The 17,444-nt window shown below is 40.8% G+C and overlaps 1 protein-coding gene across 1 annotated transcript; it reads right to left on the bottom strand.

The window, feature by feature from the left end:
• Positions 1 to 443: 443 nt before the first annotated feature.
• On the bottom strand, positions 444 to 10,829 carry slc16a1a (solute carrier family 16 member 1a). Its single transcript, XM_052075185.1, has 5 exons — positions 10,454 to 10,829; positions 6,959 to 7,230; positions 3,941 to 4,084; positions 2,239 to 3,012; positions 444 to 1,390 (listed from the first exon to the last, which is right to left on the bottom strand). Exons 2-5 carry the CDS (start codon positions 7,173 to 7,175, stop codon positions 1,167 to 1,169), a joined length of 1,359 nt encoding a protein of 452 aa, XP_051931145.1. The 5' UTR covers positions 7,176 to 7,230; positions 10,454 to 10,829; the 3' UTR covers positions 444 to 1,166.
• Positions 10,830 to 17,444: the final 6,615 nt, after the last annotated feature.

The following is a 17,444-nucleotide window of genomic DNA, read 5'->3' as shown; positions in this document are numbered from 1 at the left end:
CAAACCCCCACTCAAACAGAAAAGCTATGAGGTCTTGGCACCACCTCAGTAACCGTTCAGTTAGGTGGCATATTGGCATAGAGGGATTGTTATTATAAGGACGATAACCAATGCTCAATTAACTTAATGCTTTCACAGCATTAACATAATTTAAGGGGAATTGCAATATTTCCAAGGCTTCAGCCAGTCAGTAATAATGAGCAAGATATGAATCCACTAGACAAACATTGTAGGTCTTTTCTATTTATTTGTGTAAAGCAAAAATAAACAGTTTGGAAGTTGCAAAGTTCCTCTGTAATTGTGAATGCAATATATGACATACAATACAATACAATACATGCTGATTTATATAGCGCTTTCACAACAGCGGCAGCTGTAACAAAGCGCTTAACAAAACGGTTAACAAAGTAAAATAATAAACACAACACAGAACATAAAACGTGGACAGTCGTGCAGTCCTCACCACTTTTCCGTCACACGCTTTGTTGTCTGAAGCAGTTTGAGATGAAAGAGGAGAGAATCAAAGTGTCCTTTAACCAGTGGATCAGAAACGTCATGCTCAAAATGTGCACACGTCGGCTACAAGCTAATTTTCAAAGTCAACAAGAAGCTGCAACATCCATTGACGAAAGAAGAGACTGGTTCACTTCTCCTGTCCCATGGAAATCCATTTCAATTCCAACCGGCGACTTGAGTAAAGCAAATCACTCTGACATTAGTATGTTTTCCTGTACAAGAAGATACAAACCATTTCATTTCAGAACATTTTCTGTCAAGAAAAAAATAGGAGAGTAACATTTTGTGTTCAACATAGTGATACTAGTAGAATAACGCTCTGCATGACTACATTTAATCATCAAAATAGGAGAAAACAACATGCTGTGTGATGTAATGCACATATTGAATCTGTGTAAAAAGTGAATTAAATTGGTTATTGCAAGCAGACACAATAACGGTCCCTATTTCAAAATTATTTGTATACACCAATACAGTTGTAGCATATAAATATATTCCAGTGAAGTGCACGTGCTGGTACAATACAAATATTTTTTTTTTTTGTGGTCAAAACAAAAGTGAACGCTAACTAGAGATTTGTCATAAATGAGGCAGGATGTTTTCAGGTTTATCTCTATGACTTGAAACAAAGTGACTGAAAATGAGACCACTTAGACAGTGTCTGTGTTCTTGGACTCAACCACCTTGGCTGCAATGTCCCTGTAGGATTTATGATCTCCCACTCTGGCCATTCGCTCTTCCTCTTTCTTCTCTTTCCTCAGTAGCCGATAGTTGAGACCCATACCCATAAAGAGGAAGAAACTAGAGACGATGAGGAGAATCCCGCAGCCCTGGTACGTGTACTTGTAGTCGTGATAGATGTCCTTGAATTTCCCTGTGAGGAGGAAGATAATAATGGTGTGATGTAATTACGGCAGTCCACACCACAGTACAGAGTGAAACTTCCACAGTCAAATATCGGCAAAGTCGGCACAATTTGCAATACGAACAAGTGCCATGATAACCGTAGAAACCACACTGGAACTGACTGGGACACAGCACTGGGTCTGGCCCTTCAGCGCAGCATTTAAAATCAGTTACATTGCATAAATAAATTTTAATGACGAGCGGTAACATGACAAAAAATGTTGCCAAAAAATACACATTAAAAAAATCTTAAAACAGGGGCCCCTCGGTTTCACGACGGGTTCGACATGAAGTTTCAACGGTAAGCACAGTGTGCAAATAAGTAGTTTGCGCAGCGGTGTACTTAATGCCTAGAAGCATTTTTCATACAAATATTTACTGTCGGGCAGCACGGCGGTTGACTGATCAGCACACCCGCCTCACAGTGCAAAAGTCGTGGGTGTGTGGAGTTCTCCCTGTGCTGGTGTGGGTTTTCTCCGGGTACTGCAGTTTCCTCCCACATTCCAAAAACATGCATGGAAGGAGTGCTCTAAATTGTCCCTCGGTGTGATTGTGGGTGTGAATATTCTGCAAATAGCTTCACCCGTGGGTGCCGAATTTCAATTTTACAAGAGTCCACTTTACTCTTTACTCTATTTTCACCTATTGTGGGTGAATCTGGAATGTAGCTCTTGTGATAAACAGTGGTGTTGCTTTTTTTGGTTGTATTAAACATTGATTCACTTCTATTTTTACTTGTATGCTATGTCTGACAGAACATATAATTATTGTGGACTGTGGAGGTTCCACTGTAACGTTTGCGAATGAGTCGGTTACCTAGCAAAGGGGGTCCCAGCAACACGGGGCCACATTCAATGATAGTGACCAGGCCAACGGCACTGGAGAAGCGCTGCGCTCCCACCAGGTCCATCAGTGTCTCGAACAATACGGAACTCAGCCAGCCGAAAGCAAAGCCAAAGAACATGGAGTAAATCACAAAGCCTTTGTAGTCGACTGACATAGGGGCGAAGACATGACACACGCCGTTGTACAGCACCGAGGCGGCAAAGAAGTACTGGATCCTTGGCCGAACCCATTTGCTGTTGGCCACAATGCCCATCGAGGGCCGCGCGACCATGTCAACAAACGCCAGGACAGACAGCAGGAAAGCAGCTTTCTCTTTCGGGATGTCTTTGCTCTTTGCAAAATTGCTCAGGAACACTAACGGAGCGAAAAGGCCAAAGAACATGACGATATTGCCTGAAATGTAAAGCAAGAAGCCACGATGCTTGAACAAAGACAGATCGAGGAAGCTGTTCATGATTTGCGAACAGCTCCTTCGCCCCGTAGTCTTCTCCACCGGTTTGGGCTTCGGTCCGATGGGTCGCATAAGGGAACCAGCGACGCAGCAGTTGAGCAGCAGACCGCCCAGGATGAGGAAGCTTCCTCTCCAGCCAAAGCGGTCGTAGAACCATGTGTTGAGAGGCGCCAATGTGGAAAGGAAGACTGGACTACCAGCCATGGCAATGCCGTTAGCAATGGGACGCCTCTTGTAGAAGTATTTCCCAATCATAGTGAGGGCGGGGTTTAGGTTGAATGACAACCCCAAACCTAAAACACAATCACAAATATTATTTAAACGGGGCATATTATGGAAAATGTAACTTTTGAATGGCGTAAAGATGGAACTCGGGAGGGCCTGGCCAAGCATGAAATGTGAAATTTAACAACCACAGTTAATCTGTTCTAGTCTATTTACTGAAATTTGTGAAATACAGTATGTCTTCACACAGTATGATTAGTTTACACGAGGGGTGTCAAACTCATTTCTGTCGCGGGCCACATTGTAGATACGGTTTGACTTGGAGGGTCATTATCATTTTGGGAAACCATACAAATGTTTAATCACCTCCACATATTGAATACACAGCACACAACAAATTAATAAATAGTTTGTAAAATGTTATTGTGGATTACGTATGACATTTTGAAATTTTGGTTCAGACTTTAGCAAGCCTCATGGAACTTGACATGCTTGATTTGCGGCGGGCCAGATCTGGCCCCTGGGTCTTGACTTTGACACCTGTGGTTTCCATAATCCCTGTTCACTTTCTCCTCCAATTCCTTAGAAGCTAGGTTGGGCAAAGGTTTGCCATTTCCTCAATAATAGTGAATGTAGTCTTGCCCTATTTTTACACAATCTGGGTTCTACTTCTACACGTACAAGCCACTTATCTCATCGCAATGATCTTAGCTCAGCTACCTGTCATTTCCGCAGTGTAGGCGATGAGTTGCTCACTTGCATGAGACAGAGCCATGCCCTCAAAACGGGCTAGTGCCAGCGAGACAATAAATGTTTAAGTGCTATCATTCTTGATCATTGTCAGAGAAAAGTCATTTCGACACGGGAACCACTTTAAATTGTGGAAAACGGTCTGCTTTACAACATTTGGACAACCTATTGTTGTTTCACAACAGTAGGTGGCATAGGTGTGCATAATTGGTGATTTAAAAAAAAATCACACGTAAAGTAAAGTACCTCCCACGACACCAATGCAAAAATACAGGGCTTGGACAGAGTTGCAGAAAGAGGCGGCTACAAGGCCCACTCCGGAAAGACATCCTCCCAGCATCATAACACGACGACTTCCATATTTATTCACCAGGATGCTGCTGATAGGACCTGAGAATAAAAACAAGCACACACACACACACGATGACTGTATTGGGTTGGATTGGATGTGACTGCAATTCTGTTTTTGCCCACAAGAGAGCCACAGCACCACATCTGAGGCCAAGCAAACTCGCAACAACTTGTGCATCATTTTTGTCAGTGGTGCACTGCAGTAGGTGCGTTTTCATTCCATTCATAATAGGATCCATCATAAAAACTGAGAGCTATAATGAAATAATAATTTATTTGGCTTGGAGATGTATACACATTGACAGGTGTAATTTGTTTGTGGAATCTCCTTAAATTGACTTGAAATACATTTGAAAGATGATTGGAAGTTCAGGCCTGGGTGTTTTGTATTTTGTGAACATGTGGATGGAGGTTGTGGACACAGTGTGTTAGCGCTACAATATCAGCAAATCTTTAATGCAGGGCTCTTAGAATTAAGCTGTTATTCAGGTGGAACTAAGCCACAAGTGTTAGGTTCTGCCGCCATGTGAGGATTCTTTAAACCGGTGGTAAGAAATCTTCCGCACATGGCTCAAAATATGGTCCATGAGAACATTTTGTTCGGCCTTCCGTGCAATGTGTGCAATTCGTCCATATGTGGGTTCTAAGAGGCTTTGAGTGTCTCTGAGGGCCCACAGGGAAGATCGCCTTCTTGCCATATCCCCACACTGCCCAGTCCATCTAAATGGAAACTGACAGTTTTTGTTTAGAGGTTGTCCAAACACTTTTGCCGACGCCACGCGAGACAAAAGGTCTTTAAATTGTAATGCAGGCCGTCTCCGAGCTATCAACGAGTTCTTTCCTGGCAGGGCCGCGGGGAGAGCTGCCCGGGATAAAAAGGTTGGAGACGAACCGGTGCGGAATATTATGAAGGTAATGGATCAAAAATGGAGGGAGTACAGAGGTGTGCAACAGTCGCTTAATGAACTCGTCCCGCTGACGTGCAGCGAGTGCTAAGCAGGCAAAGCTTCAGCATCGCAGTGCCTGCAAACACATTTCCCTGCTAACTTTCAATTTCTAAAGTGCCACTTGCTGTCATCTGTGTATATTTACATCGAAACATTTGCATTCATTGACGGTGTCAGTCAGCCTCTCGGTGAAATGTGTCGCTGTACGATAAGCAGCTTTGATTCATTTGATGTTAAGCATCCTGCTTGCTGATGTCATGAGGAATGAGAGATTAAGATGGATGTGTAGTTTCATTTGAGTTGGACATGAAATGAGCGATTGTTGACTTAACAAGCAGAACTCACTCTTACATAATGTATGATGCCATACATTCATAGCGCAACTACCTTTCATTTGTTTGCACACTTTCCAAACACATTTGTCACTTAAAAACATACATTAGTGCTTGTGATGTAATATTGTGTGATGCAATGTTTTCAGGTTCATATTCATTGGGCATACGAAGGAAATACGTTTTTACGGAAGAGGATTAGGGCCAATGAAGAAAGAAAAAATAAGGTTGGCAAGATTCTGACTTTAATCTCAGAATTCTGACTTTAAAGTGAGAATTCTGACTTTAAAGTCAGAATTCTCACTTTAAAGTCAGAATTCTGACCTTAAAGTCAGAATTCTGAGATTAAAGTCAGAATCTTGCCAACCTTATTTTTTCTTTCTTCATTGGCCCTAATCCTCTTCCGTACGTTCTAGACACTTTACAGAGATCTCAAAAAAACTGGCCACTTTCATCCTTTTTAGCCGTTTGTCTCACACGGGAATAAAGAGAAGTGCAACTCTTTTCATTCTGAAGCATATAGCTGCGAGGGACGGCCGGTATCTTTCTTCTCCCTCTGAGGAATATCATGCAGAGAAGACAAAAGCTCCATCATCACCTGCCCTGCGTGTTTTCATTCATCTCATCAAAGTGGCCTACCTCACTTCTAACGAAACACATTCAGGATGTGTACAAATCAATCTAGCCAATCTAAAAATTCACCCAACGGTCCTGTTTTGTAAACCTCAAAGACAATTTAGAGTCTTCAAAGTAGTGTTTTTTTTCTCTTTTTAAGTCTTAAAAGAAGTTTTAGCAATTTGAAGCAGTAGGGGTTCAGTCCATCCAAACTTCAAAGAGTTAGAATGTGGCTACGGAACTAAATAAGGGAACAATTGTTGGAAGAAATGCGAGTGTGCTTCCTGAGGACTGTTGAAGTGCCCTTGACCAAGGCACTCAATCAGTTCAGGAGTTCTTTCCTTGCATGGTGTGAATGTGTGATGTACTGCATGCAACACTGAAGCAGAGTGAAAGGACAACAGTATTTTCTTGAAAGTAGTCATTATCACCACCTTGTGCTTTTTAGGACATCCTCATTTAAGTCATTATGCTGTAGCTGAAATGTGTAGTTAGCAAGCTGGTACACAACATTCAATTACATACATAATATGATGAACATTAGGAAATGTAAACGTTTCTGCAACATACCCACTGTTTCAATTTCCATTTCCAAGAAAGGCAAATGCAATTGTTATTTACGTATATATTATATACCGGTAATTACAAAACGACATCATTTTTAATCATATAACCATTTAAATTCATTGAATTTAATGTAATTTAACTACTTGTTACATACGTTATAGTTAGCAGGGCAGTGTGTGTAATGTGAAAAAAAATCCCACACAACTTGTTTAAAAAAAAGAAAAGAAAAAGAAGCTGGGTATGAAATGAAGGGCACACATAAGAGAGTTATTGCACCTGTATTGCTGCAAATGATTTGCCACTTAAAATATTGCCCAAGTGTTTCATTCGTCGGGTTGTTTTTCATGATGACTGATTCTGGCGGGGACACTTAATAGAACATTATAGTTTGACACAAATGGTCTGTTTGAATCATTCTTTCGGTAAAATCCCATATCTGAAGATGTAGTTACCTCCTCCGTACGTGACCGCTAACATGATGGAGGAAATCCAGGAGACCTGGCTGCTGGTAACATTGAAGATCAATTCAATTTCCTTGAAGAAGACAGTGATGGACTTGGGGAACGCATAAGAGAAGCCAATAGAGATGAAGGCCCCAATCACCACCATCCATCCCCAGCCGCCCTCCGGGGGGGTGTAGCCTACTGGACCTCCGACGGCCGGTGCCATTTTGACTTGCAAGGGTTGGTTTCTGATTCTCTATATGTGGTGCAAACAGGAGAACCTTTGCAGAAAAGAACACATTTATTAATTCACATTTCATCTTCCTGAAAGAGGAAGTCAACTCAAATGTTTTTTTAAAAATATTTTTCTTAAGAATTTGTTCTATGTGGCCCAGCAAGTATAAATACTGTATTCTGATTCATGTTGTGCTTGTAGAATATGAACCGAGCAGCAAATATTTTATCCATCTGAGGTTTTGTGGCCATGTTGCGAGCAATCATGGTTCACCAGTTTTCTCAGTTTGGTCATGTGGCATTTGCAAGTTGAGCTGTGATTGGTCATTACCTGAGCCCAGAGCAACTGTGATGTCATTTTCATTTGACAACAAGGGGCAAAATGGCTGCCTTCTGAGGTAAATAAAAATGGATGGATTTTGTGGCTTAAATCATATTCCACAAACATAATATTACTCAGAATACTGTGTTTACACTAGCGGGGATGTCAAGAACACAATATGATGATCAAGTTTTGAGTTGATTTCCCCTTTAATATTCAATTTTTCATTGTTTGTCATTTGTCAGGACAATAGGATATTGTGTCACCATCCTATTTGTCACTTGTATTGGTCAGGAGGCAACCTTTACATTCAATGTTTGCACATGTTTCAATTTAATTAGTTCCGAGGAGTCCTAGTGTCATGTCTGTGATATGATTTTTTTTAAAAAATACCCTAACGAACAAGAATTACTATGATACACTTTAACCCTCTTTTTCTAGTTTTGCTGAAATTATCCTGCTTTGAGGGGGTGGTCACGCGAGTACAAACCATTAACACAGTAAATGTATTTTCATTCGGGGAGGCACCAGTTCATCACCAAAATACTGAATTAAACTTGCCAATTTGTGTTGTGGATCTGTAGATATCATTTATCTTCCCCAAACTTGAGCTAGGGGAATTTTGTCACATTCCACCTCAAAATTTTGATCCAAGGTACTGTAATCAAGACAAAACTGTGGTGGTGTGATGGAGGTGAGTCTCATGTTTTATCTGTAGTTTAAAATCAACATGAGCGCGGTAGCCACTATGACTAAAGTGCGCCTCTGAGCGCTTCCGAGTTGAGCACATCCTGAACATTTTGCTAAGTGGAAAACAGGGTGCGAGATTGAGGATGCTCTTAAGGAGATAGCTCGGCTCTGCACGTGCGCCCTTCCACTTATCTCCAGCAGTCTCGCTTAAGTCTTGATGAATAAGAGTCCATTTGTGGAGTCAACAACTGACTGTGTTGTTTACACTGGGGAGGCCACTCGGAGAAAACATCGATCAGAGCATGAACACGAGGAATTCACACAGCTGTGTAGCCCCCAGCTCTATGAAGTGCTCCTTTTTCTTGAACCGCTTTGTACTTGATTTGGTTGACGAATTCTCATATAAAAGATCGGTCTTATAAACGTATTGGAGAGGCCACTTCTACGTGGTGAGGAGTAAATATTTAATGTGTGAAAGAACTTTTGTTATTGAGCTGGGATTTTGGCTGCTGCTATGCAGCTGTAAATGTTTCTCCTTCACCGAACCCGTGAAGAAATGGGTGAGAAAGTGACGTGTTTTTATTTACAGCATTCATACACACCGTTAATGTCACCCGGTCTACAAAAATAGTTATCACTTCCACATTGAGCCATTCATTTTTGCATGGATGGATTGGCTTGACAAAGCGCAATTGCTTCTTCCCGTATCACGTTATTTTTATTATTTAACAAGAAGAGAATATATATTACTGTACAATGTTTTTCTACAATAATGTGTACTTTGTGAGTCTTTTATATACAGATGGACATACAGTAGCCTATTTTGTTCAACATAGAATGCACATTCCAGTCAGACTGTATATGTCAGTGTTACCCAACCTTTATTCATCCATAGGACCCCGTTTCTATTTACTCCCAAAATGATTTCCTTTGTGTAAAATCTCAGCATGTTTCCTTGAACACAAAGCTATTTTGGGGCTGTGTATTTGGGGTCTGAATGCAAGGGGTGGATACACAGGTGAATGGTACCTTCTGTTATCTGGTCGAAGAGCATTTATTGTTTTGCTTTTCACTATATGATGCTGGCATTAGTATCTGAACACAGATACATTTTTGGGGGAGAAAGTCAATAACGTGTGAAATCAGATCTCTCACAGCACGGTGGTTGGGAGTCCCTGACCTGTGTCCTGCCTGCGTAGCTGTAAACATGGGATAGTTTTGGTGAAGTGAATGTTCCGGATCCCCCTTCACTCCCGTCGTCCATCCGAATTTGATCAGCATGAATGCAAGAACACCCACTTGAACAATATTCGCTGTCTAGAAATACTGTAGTTGCTATCCGTCCATGCAGGAGCAGGAGTGAGTTGGGACGGAACCAGAGGTGGGATGGGGGTGGGAGGGCGTTATGTTCCGTGCTCGCGTTGAAGGGATGAAAAATTCAACGGCTAACTGGAGTTGATAAATGGACAACATGGTAAACAGGGACAAGGCTCCAGATAAAGCGGCAAAATCACTGAGATAATGAAAAGAAAAAGACATTTATATAAAAGGATTGATTGCCAAGTTCTAAACTTACCGTAATTGGTGAAAATTAAAGTCAATAAATGGTCTGCGACAGGCAGAGACATTAATGCCCTTGAAACTTTAAAGGTGGAAAAAAAAGAGCGGTGGGTTGCTTTTGTGCCTCTTAAAAACAAATAGTAGCACAAGGCAACTGGTGGGGGGCTCTGCAGGGACTCAGTGGGCGTGCGCATTATGCCAAAAGTATACACTACTTGCTACTTGCTCGCCAGACGCTAACTTAATTGAAGTTTAATGTTGAGATAAGAGCTTTTGGATTGGGGTAACATTAAAAGAAGCCTTGAAATAACATCTCGACTACAACAAATCCTCCATAGAGGCTGATATTTTCCCCATTCGCATTTATGATTAGCATTGTACAGCCACTAACTTGGCAAGAATTCCCACTGAAAATCATTCGATGAGCATGTAGCTTTGCGATGCTTCGAGCAATCTCATTCATTCTCCCTGCAGCCCAGCTTTGGGCCTCTTGCGACTCGTGACTGCTTATCAAGTGGTTTTGTCTCATTGAAAATAGATGAGTATTAAATATTTGCATAGGGAAATTAGATCTTGACATAATAGTTTGCCACGAGCTTAACAAAGCGACAATGTTTCACCAATACTGAATTCAGTTGGCTTTGTAGCATCAGTAATTTTTAAAGCATGGCTTGTGTTAAAAGTGGAGAGCATCTTACCTCGGCTGGCAGGCACTCTCAAAATAGGGCCAGATAAGCTCAGCGGGACACGTCACTGCAGATCATGGAGGAAACTCCTTGACTATGGAGCGAAAGGAATACAACCTATATGCTTCACAGACGCTCCGAAAGTGATCTGTCAGTTTACATCCAGTCTGACAGCAATAAACCTCGCTGCATCAACTCTGCCTCAAACGTCACCCGTTTTTTGTTCCCTAGATAACTTCAAAGTTTGGAGTCCATTCTGTGCCCAGGTGAAAGTTGGACAGTTTGATTCAAGGGAGTTTGGTGGGTCACCTCTTATTAGCCCGGGGAGGCTTAGTGCAATGCTTACAATGCTTTCCCCACCCCTTCGTCATGTGCCGAGGCCGCACTCATTCACAGCCAAGCCCTATGGCATGTTTGACCCACAAGGATATCCAATCATGTCTGCACTCTAAGAGATAAGATGCTTTCTGACACACCAACTTCCTCCATTGGCTGATTTATCCAGTCCTGAATATTAGAAGTCGTGACCATCCAACAACAGATATTGTTGATCGGTGTCATTTTTAACACTTCATATGTCAGCCCCCTGGCCAGGCATTTCCTTCCTAGTGAGCGAGTTTATATCAAAGCTTGGGAATGTGAAATCTTATCTTCATGAAGCATGTCTTTTCTTTGTTTGGAGGGTCAGTGTTGCCAAACCCGTTTTTGGTACTCTAAAATCACTTAAACACCTCTGAGCATGTTCAGTATAATCATACATTCATGCTTCTTACATCTCACCAAGAGGCACTTGTCCAACCAACAGACGGATCCATTTTTAAAATATCAAGGAATGTCACATTATATATATTTAAAAAGGAAACAAAAAAGTCATCATTTATGACAGTTGTCTTCTATAAGTACAGTGTATGTAATTTTTCTTCTGTTTATGTATAGTTATTTTTCTTTTTGAAACAATCTGCTGTGTGTTGGTTACCCTGTACTGCTCCAACACCTGCATTTCTCCTAAGCAAATCTTATCGTATTCTGTATACCTCTCAGAGGTTCATGTATCGTAAACATATTCATGCCACACGGCAGTTTGATCTTTAAATCAGAAAGTAACTGGTATTATATAAGACAAGCTGAGATCCTCCATCTCTGTCTCCCGATTCAATCCTTGGAGGCAACAACGACATGCTCATGCATGGCGTCAATCGGTCCAGTACCAGTCACAAATCTGCTGTAACTTCCTCACTTCATCGCCCAAGTTGCTCGTAGTCATTCTAAGACTCTGGAAAGGATGGAATAAAGGCTTTCTCCATCTGACTCGTAACGTCTCAGGATGCCTACTTGTTGGAATGTTTTACGCCTGTGACTCTGAATTTGAGACATCTCATAACTTGATGGGATGTGTGTTTTACTGTTGGCATTATGTCGTCTTGACAATGCTTGACCAGTCCATGATAGAGCTGCACTGAATAGACTCTAGTTTACCCGGGAGCCTGAACAGGGTAAGCCAAATAAAATGCATGGATGGATGAATTCCATACATTGTCCTGTTGTGTGGTGGTCCCCAACGTTTCATCTGCCATGGGCTGCGAATCAATATTTTCACTGACCTAGAAAAAGCATTTTAAAAATACAGCTCAACATCTTGCTGAATAGAGCTGGAATTAGGGGGAACCTTGCACTTGTTTCTCTTCGACAAGCCAGTCCCATCTTGGGGTGGGATGCAATGACACCTAAAGTGGGTTACTTATGTCCGGTCTACTGTCATTTTGTTTTGGTCACCGCCTTGATGTTGGAACTGGAAGCACGCTATTCAGTCAGGTTTTGGATCAGTTTTGAAGGCTTCATTGCCTCATTTGTGAGTTTTCCACCAGAAATTTCGCACCACGGGATTAAGCCAAGAAAATCACATTGAGTGTTAAACCCAAATTTCTAGTTTGACTGCTGATATTGGCTTTTAAATGCAGCAGTTTCTTTTTCTTGGAAGTAATAGGCTCTTTTTCTGCTCATTATCTCTCCTTTTCACCTTTCAGAAGATTTTTATCCACACGTTTTTGCTCTTTTTGTGGGATACTTCTGTACCACCATATCGCGTGACCTAGATAAGTTTACCTTGTGAACAGGGGCACAGGTGGATGCATCTTCTTTTCAAAATAAAACTTCATTCAGACTCTGATGTGCAAAAATGTACATTCCTTTTTTTTAGTCTGACTCTGCAGCTTAGTATCGAATGTACTCGTCCGTAACCTGGTGGTTGGCTGCTGCTGCTGTCCTGTCGTTGACAGAGACTCGGTCTCTTGTCAGAGACAACGGTCCAGATACAGAGTACTGTACTGTGTTGTGTTTTTGAGATAATGAATGGTCGCAACGAGTGGCATAAAACTACAATATCAGAAGGCACATTCAGTTAATGCCGTGCTTTTCTTCCAGTATTTGGATAGTGTCGAAGTGTTTTCCATACACACATTTCTCATAATTCTGGCTTTAATGCAAACGTAGGTTGAAGACATTTCCCGACTTAAGTACAAATTCAAGTTACGTAGTCATTTCGGTTTGTGGCAGAGATTTCTGCGCCTATTGAAAGAAAAATAAAACCAGATTCCGACCCAGACCACAAACATTCAACACTGTATTCAGCTTGCCATCATTTAAAGTCATTAATATTGCAACCAGACACTATTTGCATAAAAAAGACCCGTGATCCAATTGTCTAACAATTTTTTTCTACAGTCTCGCTTAGTGTAAAGAAGCTGCAAGTGAACTTTCATAAACACTCATTTGCTACCTGTGTTTTGGTGTATTTGCAGCCAACATTTGAGGGGAAAAACGTCCATATAGCATTTTCTGTGGGATTAAAATTGATTATCTCAGCTAAAGACGGCCCCTATACAGTATAATCAGCTGTAAGGCGTCATGGCACACGTTCTCCTTCAACATGCTGGTGTTCATTACTGCGCCTGAGCCCCCAAAGTGTGGCGCGTGCAGCTTTTCATTTTACACTCTTAATGCATGATCTTAACTGGAGTTGGTTAGCAAAACAACACCCCGCCGCTTGAACGGGAAAGCAATAAACGCCGTACCGCCTCTGCAACTTTGACGTGACTGAGTGTGATTGCGCGGCGGCCAACAGAAAGATGCACTTGCGGGGCAAAAAGTCTGTGCCAATTAACTTTTAAGGTGCGTGCGCTACAAATGAAAGTGGAGTAAATTGTGTCGTGATGCACTGAGAGGAAGCCGGGTCCTTATAAGGGTCACATGCTGAATGTTTCTAAACTCAATTAGCTAAAAGTAAGGAAGCATCCATTCTGTTAAAGAGACTGCAGTGACAGGAGAGCTTTCACCTTACAGAGCACACTGAAGCAATAACACAATAACACACACTCACCAATAGTCATTATGTGTTTTTCTGTGTTTAGGAAAGGCTTTCTGCAGCAACACTGTCAGCGAGATACCGATCTTCATGGCATCAGTCACGTAGGAAAGCAATTAAGAGGACTTTACAATGATGATGCATACGTTGGGTTTTGGTAACTGGGGTAAAAGTCATTCCAAACAGACTATTGAAGTTATATTTTGATCAGCTACCAAATAGACTTGCATAGGAATATGTGTCAAAAGTCAGCATGAAGGTTAACGTGTTTGATTCTACCTATGAGCTGTCTTTTTGATTTCCACTGTTATCCAGCTAATAATTATTTCCACGTTTGAAGCTCCAAGGTATTGTTTGAATCACTCTTGATTGGTTCGTTCGTCAAGCCAAGGCAGCTTTATTTATATTGCACATTCCATACACAAAGCAACTCAATGTGCTTCATACAAGCAAAATCAAACAAACAAGACAGAAGATATTCCGGGAGCAAACCAGAAAAAAATAAATAAATTTGCAGATAGTGAGGCATTAGGATATTTTATTGCTATTCCCAGTTGAGGTTTAATGGCAAACTAAAAAGAAAGTGCAAAGAAAAACAATGACTTATTCTATTCAAGTCCGATCGCTTAAAGCTGACATACAGTATAATGAGAAAGACCATAGTCAAATAGCAATATTATTCAAGCAAATGTCTCTGAACACAAATGGTGCAACAACACAAATAGAGGGACAATTTAACACTACCCAGGGACATTTATCATTTGCAAACAACGATGAAAATTACTCCAGTTTACAGTAGTTGTGGATCTCTTCTTTGTTGGTGTCTGCATGACTCTATTGCACTGTCCCTTAGTGCCAAGGTCGCCATCACCAAGAGCCACAATGAATTAATCACGATGCACAAACTGTTTAATTCTTTGCATTTTGTTTAATTATTCCTGTATAAAGTATACTATTGTAAACACAACACTATAACGGCCAGTCAAAGAATGTATCCATATTTTTTGTGTGTCCTGCAAGATGGGCATTCTGTTGCATTTCTATTCTGTTTGATTTTTATTTGTTTGAAGCATAATACGAAAAGAACAGATTGTCTTGTACATTCTACATATTTTCAGGTCTTGACTGCATCTCAGTTTGACACACAATTACACAATGTGACGTCTATCTGGGGTGCAGAAGATGGGTGACATGTATCAAGGTGTTCATGAAGTTACAAAGCAATTTGGGACCGGCTTTGTGAACGAGCCAAGCACATTTCAATGTTATCGCTGGGATTGTGAATGCTACACAAAGGGAGCACAGCGACACACACCAGTGGGCGCTACAAAGGCGAGCCAAGACAGCATCGGAAGCAACAGCTCTTGGAAAGCTTCCTGATAAATACATCAGACGAATTTGATTTTTTTCCTTTTTAATCTTTTGTCATATATATATATATATATATATATATATAGGGAGAGAGAGAGAGAGGGAGAAAGACACACACACACACACACACACACACACACACACACACACACATTGCACTCTCCATCTAGTTTGGAATATTTGAAGCACCCCCTTTGTGCTGACAGATATCCGGCTTTACAATGCTCCTTGTTATAACATCAAATAGCTATACTGCAATCATGCTCAAGTTGTTTTCCCGTCTAGCAACATAGTGGATTGACATCATTTACTGACTAGATATGTCCAACTTTTAAAAGCATCTTATTATGTTGATGTAATGGACAGATGAAAGGCATTTTATTGACAGAGCACTTAGTCTTAACAAAAGCACTTTGTGGAACTTGGCATAAAAATAAAAGGAGGAATTAAAATCAACAAACGTTACCATGAAAAGGGGTTGACAAATACCAAGAACCAGAATAAATTGAACATTTTCTCTCCAAGTGAGGGAAGACTGATTCTCCAATCTCTCTGAAAGATATCACAGGCGATGATCCTGTAGTATGGGGTCATTAGGAGTGATTTGTCTTCGGAAAATGGTCAGAGCCAATTGTAAACATTTCATTTTGACGTTCAATTTTAAAAATGGGAAATATTTGTGTGTTGGGTCTGTCATGTTTGCATGGTGGTGGTGGACCCCAAAAAGCAGACAGGAGGGAGGAGCAGGTTGTACTTGAAGTGTATTGAAAAAGAGAAAACTAAATCCAAAAACAACCATAGTCCAAAGTAGCAAACAAAAATCACAACTGAAGCTAAAACATGTATGTACAGTATGTATGTATGTACAGAACCGTGACCAAAACATGACCGAAACAAACCTGACAGCAGCAGACAAACAGCAGCAAACAAACATGACAGTAGCCAAAAGCAAACAATAACCTGACACTGAGTGCACGGGCGGGAGTCCTTTTATACAACTAATAATAACATAACGACCAACAGGTGTGCAGCTGCAGGGGGAGCCCTACAGTGCCACCTGTTGGTCCCAAACCAAATCATGACAGGGTCGAGGCACAGATTCAGTGATTGTGACGTGGACTTGAACTAGGGCTGGGCGATATATCTTTATTGTATTAAAATCGAGATATGAACAGTGAATATATGAATACCGAAATGAGGATGATATCAGCTATGTGATCTTGTCACACTTGAGGTGCATGTAAATCTCAGTCCACCCAACCACATTCCTCCTTTCAAGTTTGCCGCTGATTGACAGTTAAACCACCAGATGGTAGTTGCAAGAAATTTGCTTCCGTGTTTTCTGTCAATCAAATACAGACAGTACATATACAGTATATTGTCTTCTATAACATTACATAACAAATATTTATAATTTCAAAATTACCAAAATTTGGATAAAATAGCAGAGCTCGTTGTAAAAATGAACGAGCAGTCCGCACCTCAAGCGAATAAAAAGTCATACGATGCAACATTGTATGAGGAGCCGCAAAACGCGATCCAGGCTGGCATAATTCATATCGCTAGGAATCCGCGCTTCGCATTTACATGTAATGCATCAATGCATACACAACCATCGTCTGATTAACTTTTTGTTTTTTCCCCAGGCCACAAAACACATCCATCCACATGCCGAACCGCTTAACTTAACTACGGTTGTGCACACGTTGATGCAGTTAACACACACATGCACGCAAACACAATTAACACTTATGTTATAATTAAAACACAGTTGCAGTACAATGTGAAATAAATTATTTTTAATTTATTGCTGACTGTTCATGTTGATGGCTGTCAGTACGTTTGTTTATAAAAATGCATAGTTTTCACTGAACCCGTCGTAATATCATTATCGTATCATTATCAAGATATCTGGCAAAAATATTAAGATACCGGTAAACTTAAATTTTTGCCATGTTTTTAACATATTAAATATTAAGATAAACTTAAATTTTTGCCATATCACAAAGCCTTAAATTTTTGCCATATCACAAAGCCCGAACTGGAACGATGGTTAATTCGGTAGTGACCTGAAGCTCTTGTTGTTATAAGAAGCAACTGACTATGTTGAGTGTTTGTATAACGTCTCGAAAGTCATTCAGCACTCTGAACATGGCTTTGCAACCGCAATGTAGTTGTCCAGTTCATAACTGTCTAGTCCATTTCTTACTCTTCTACTGCAACAATGACTACTCTTTCTTCTTTGTGTTGTCCAGCAGTCTGGATGTCTTG

This window comes from Hippocampus zosterae, chromosome 9, assembly GCF_025434085.1.
Source record: "Hippocampus zosterae strain Florida chromosome 9, ASM2543408v3, whole genome shotgun sequence".
Taxonomy (NCBI): domain Eukaryota; kingdom Metazoa; phylum Chordata; class Actinopteri; order Syngnathiformes; family Syngnathidae; genus Hippocampus; species Hippocampus zosterae.
This window is presented reverse-complemented; position numbering and strand designations above follow the sequence as displayed.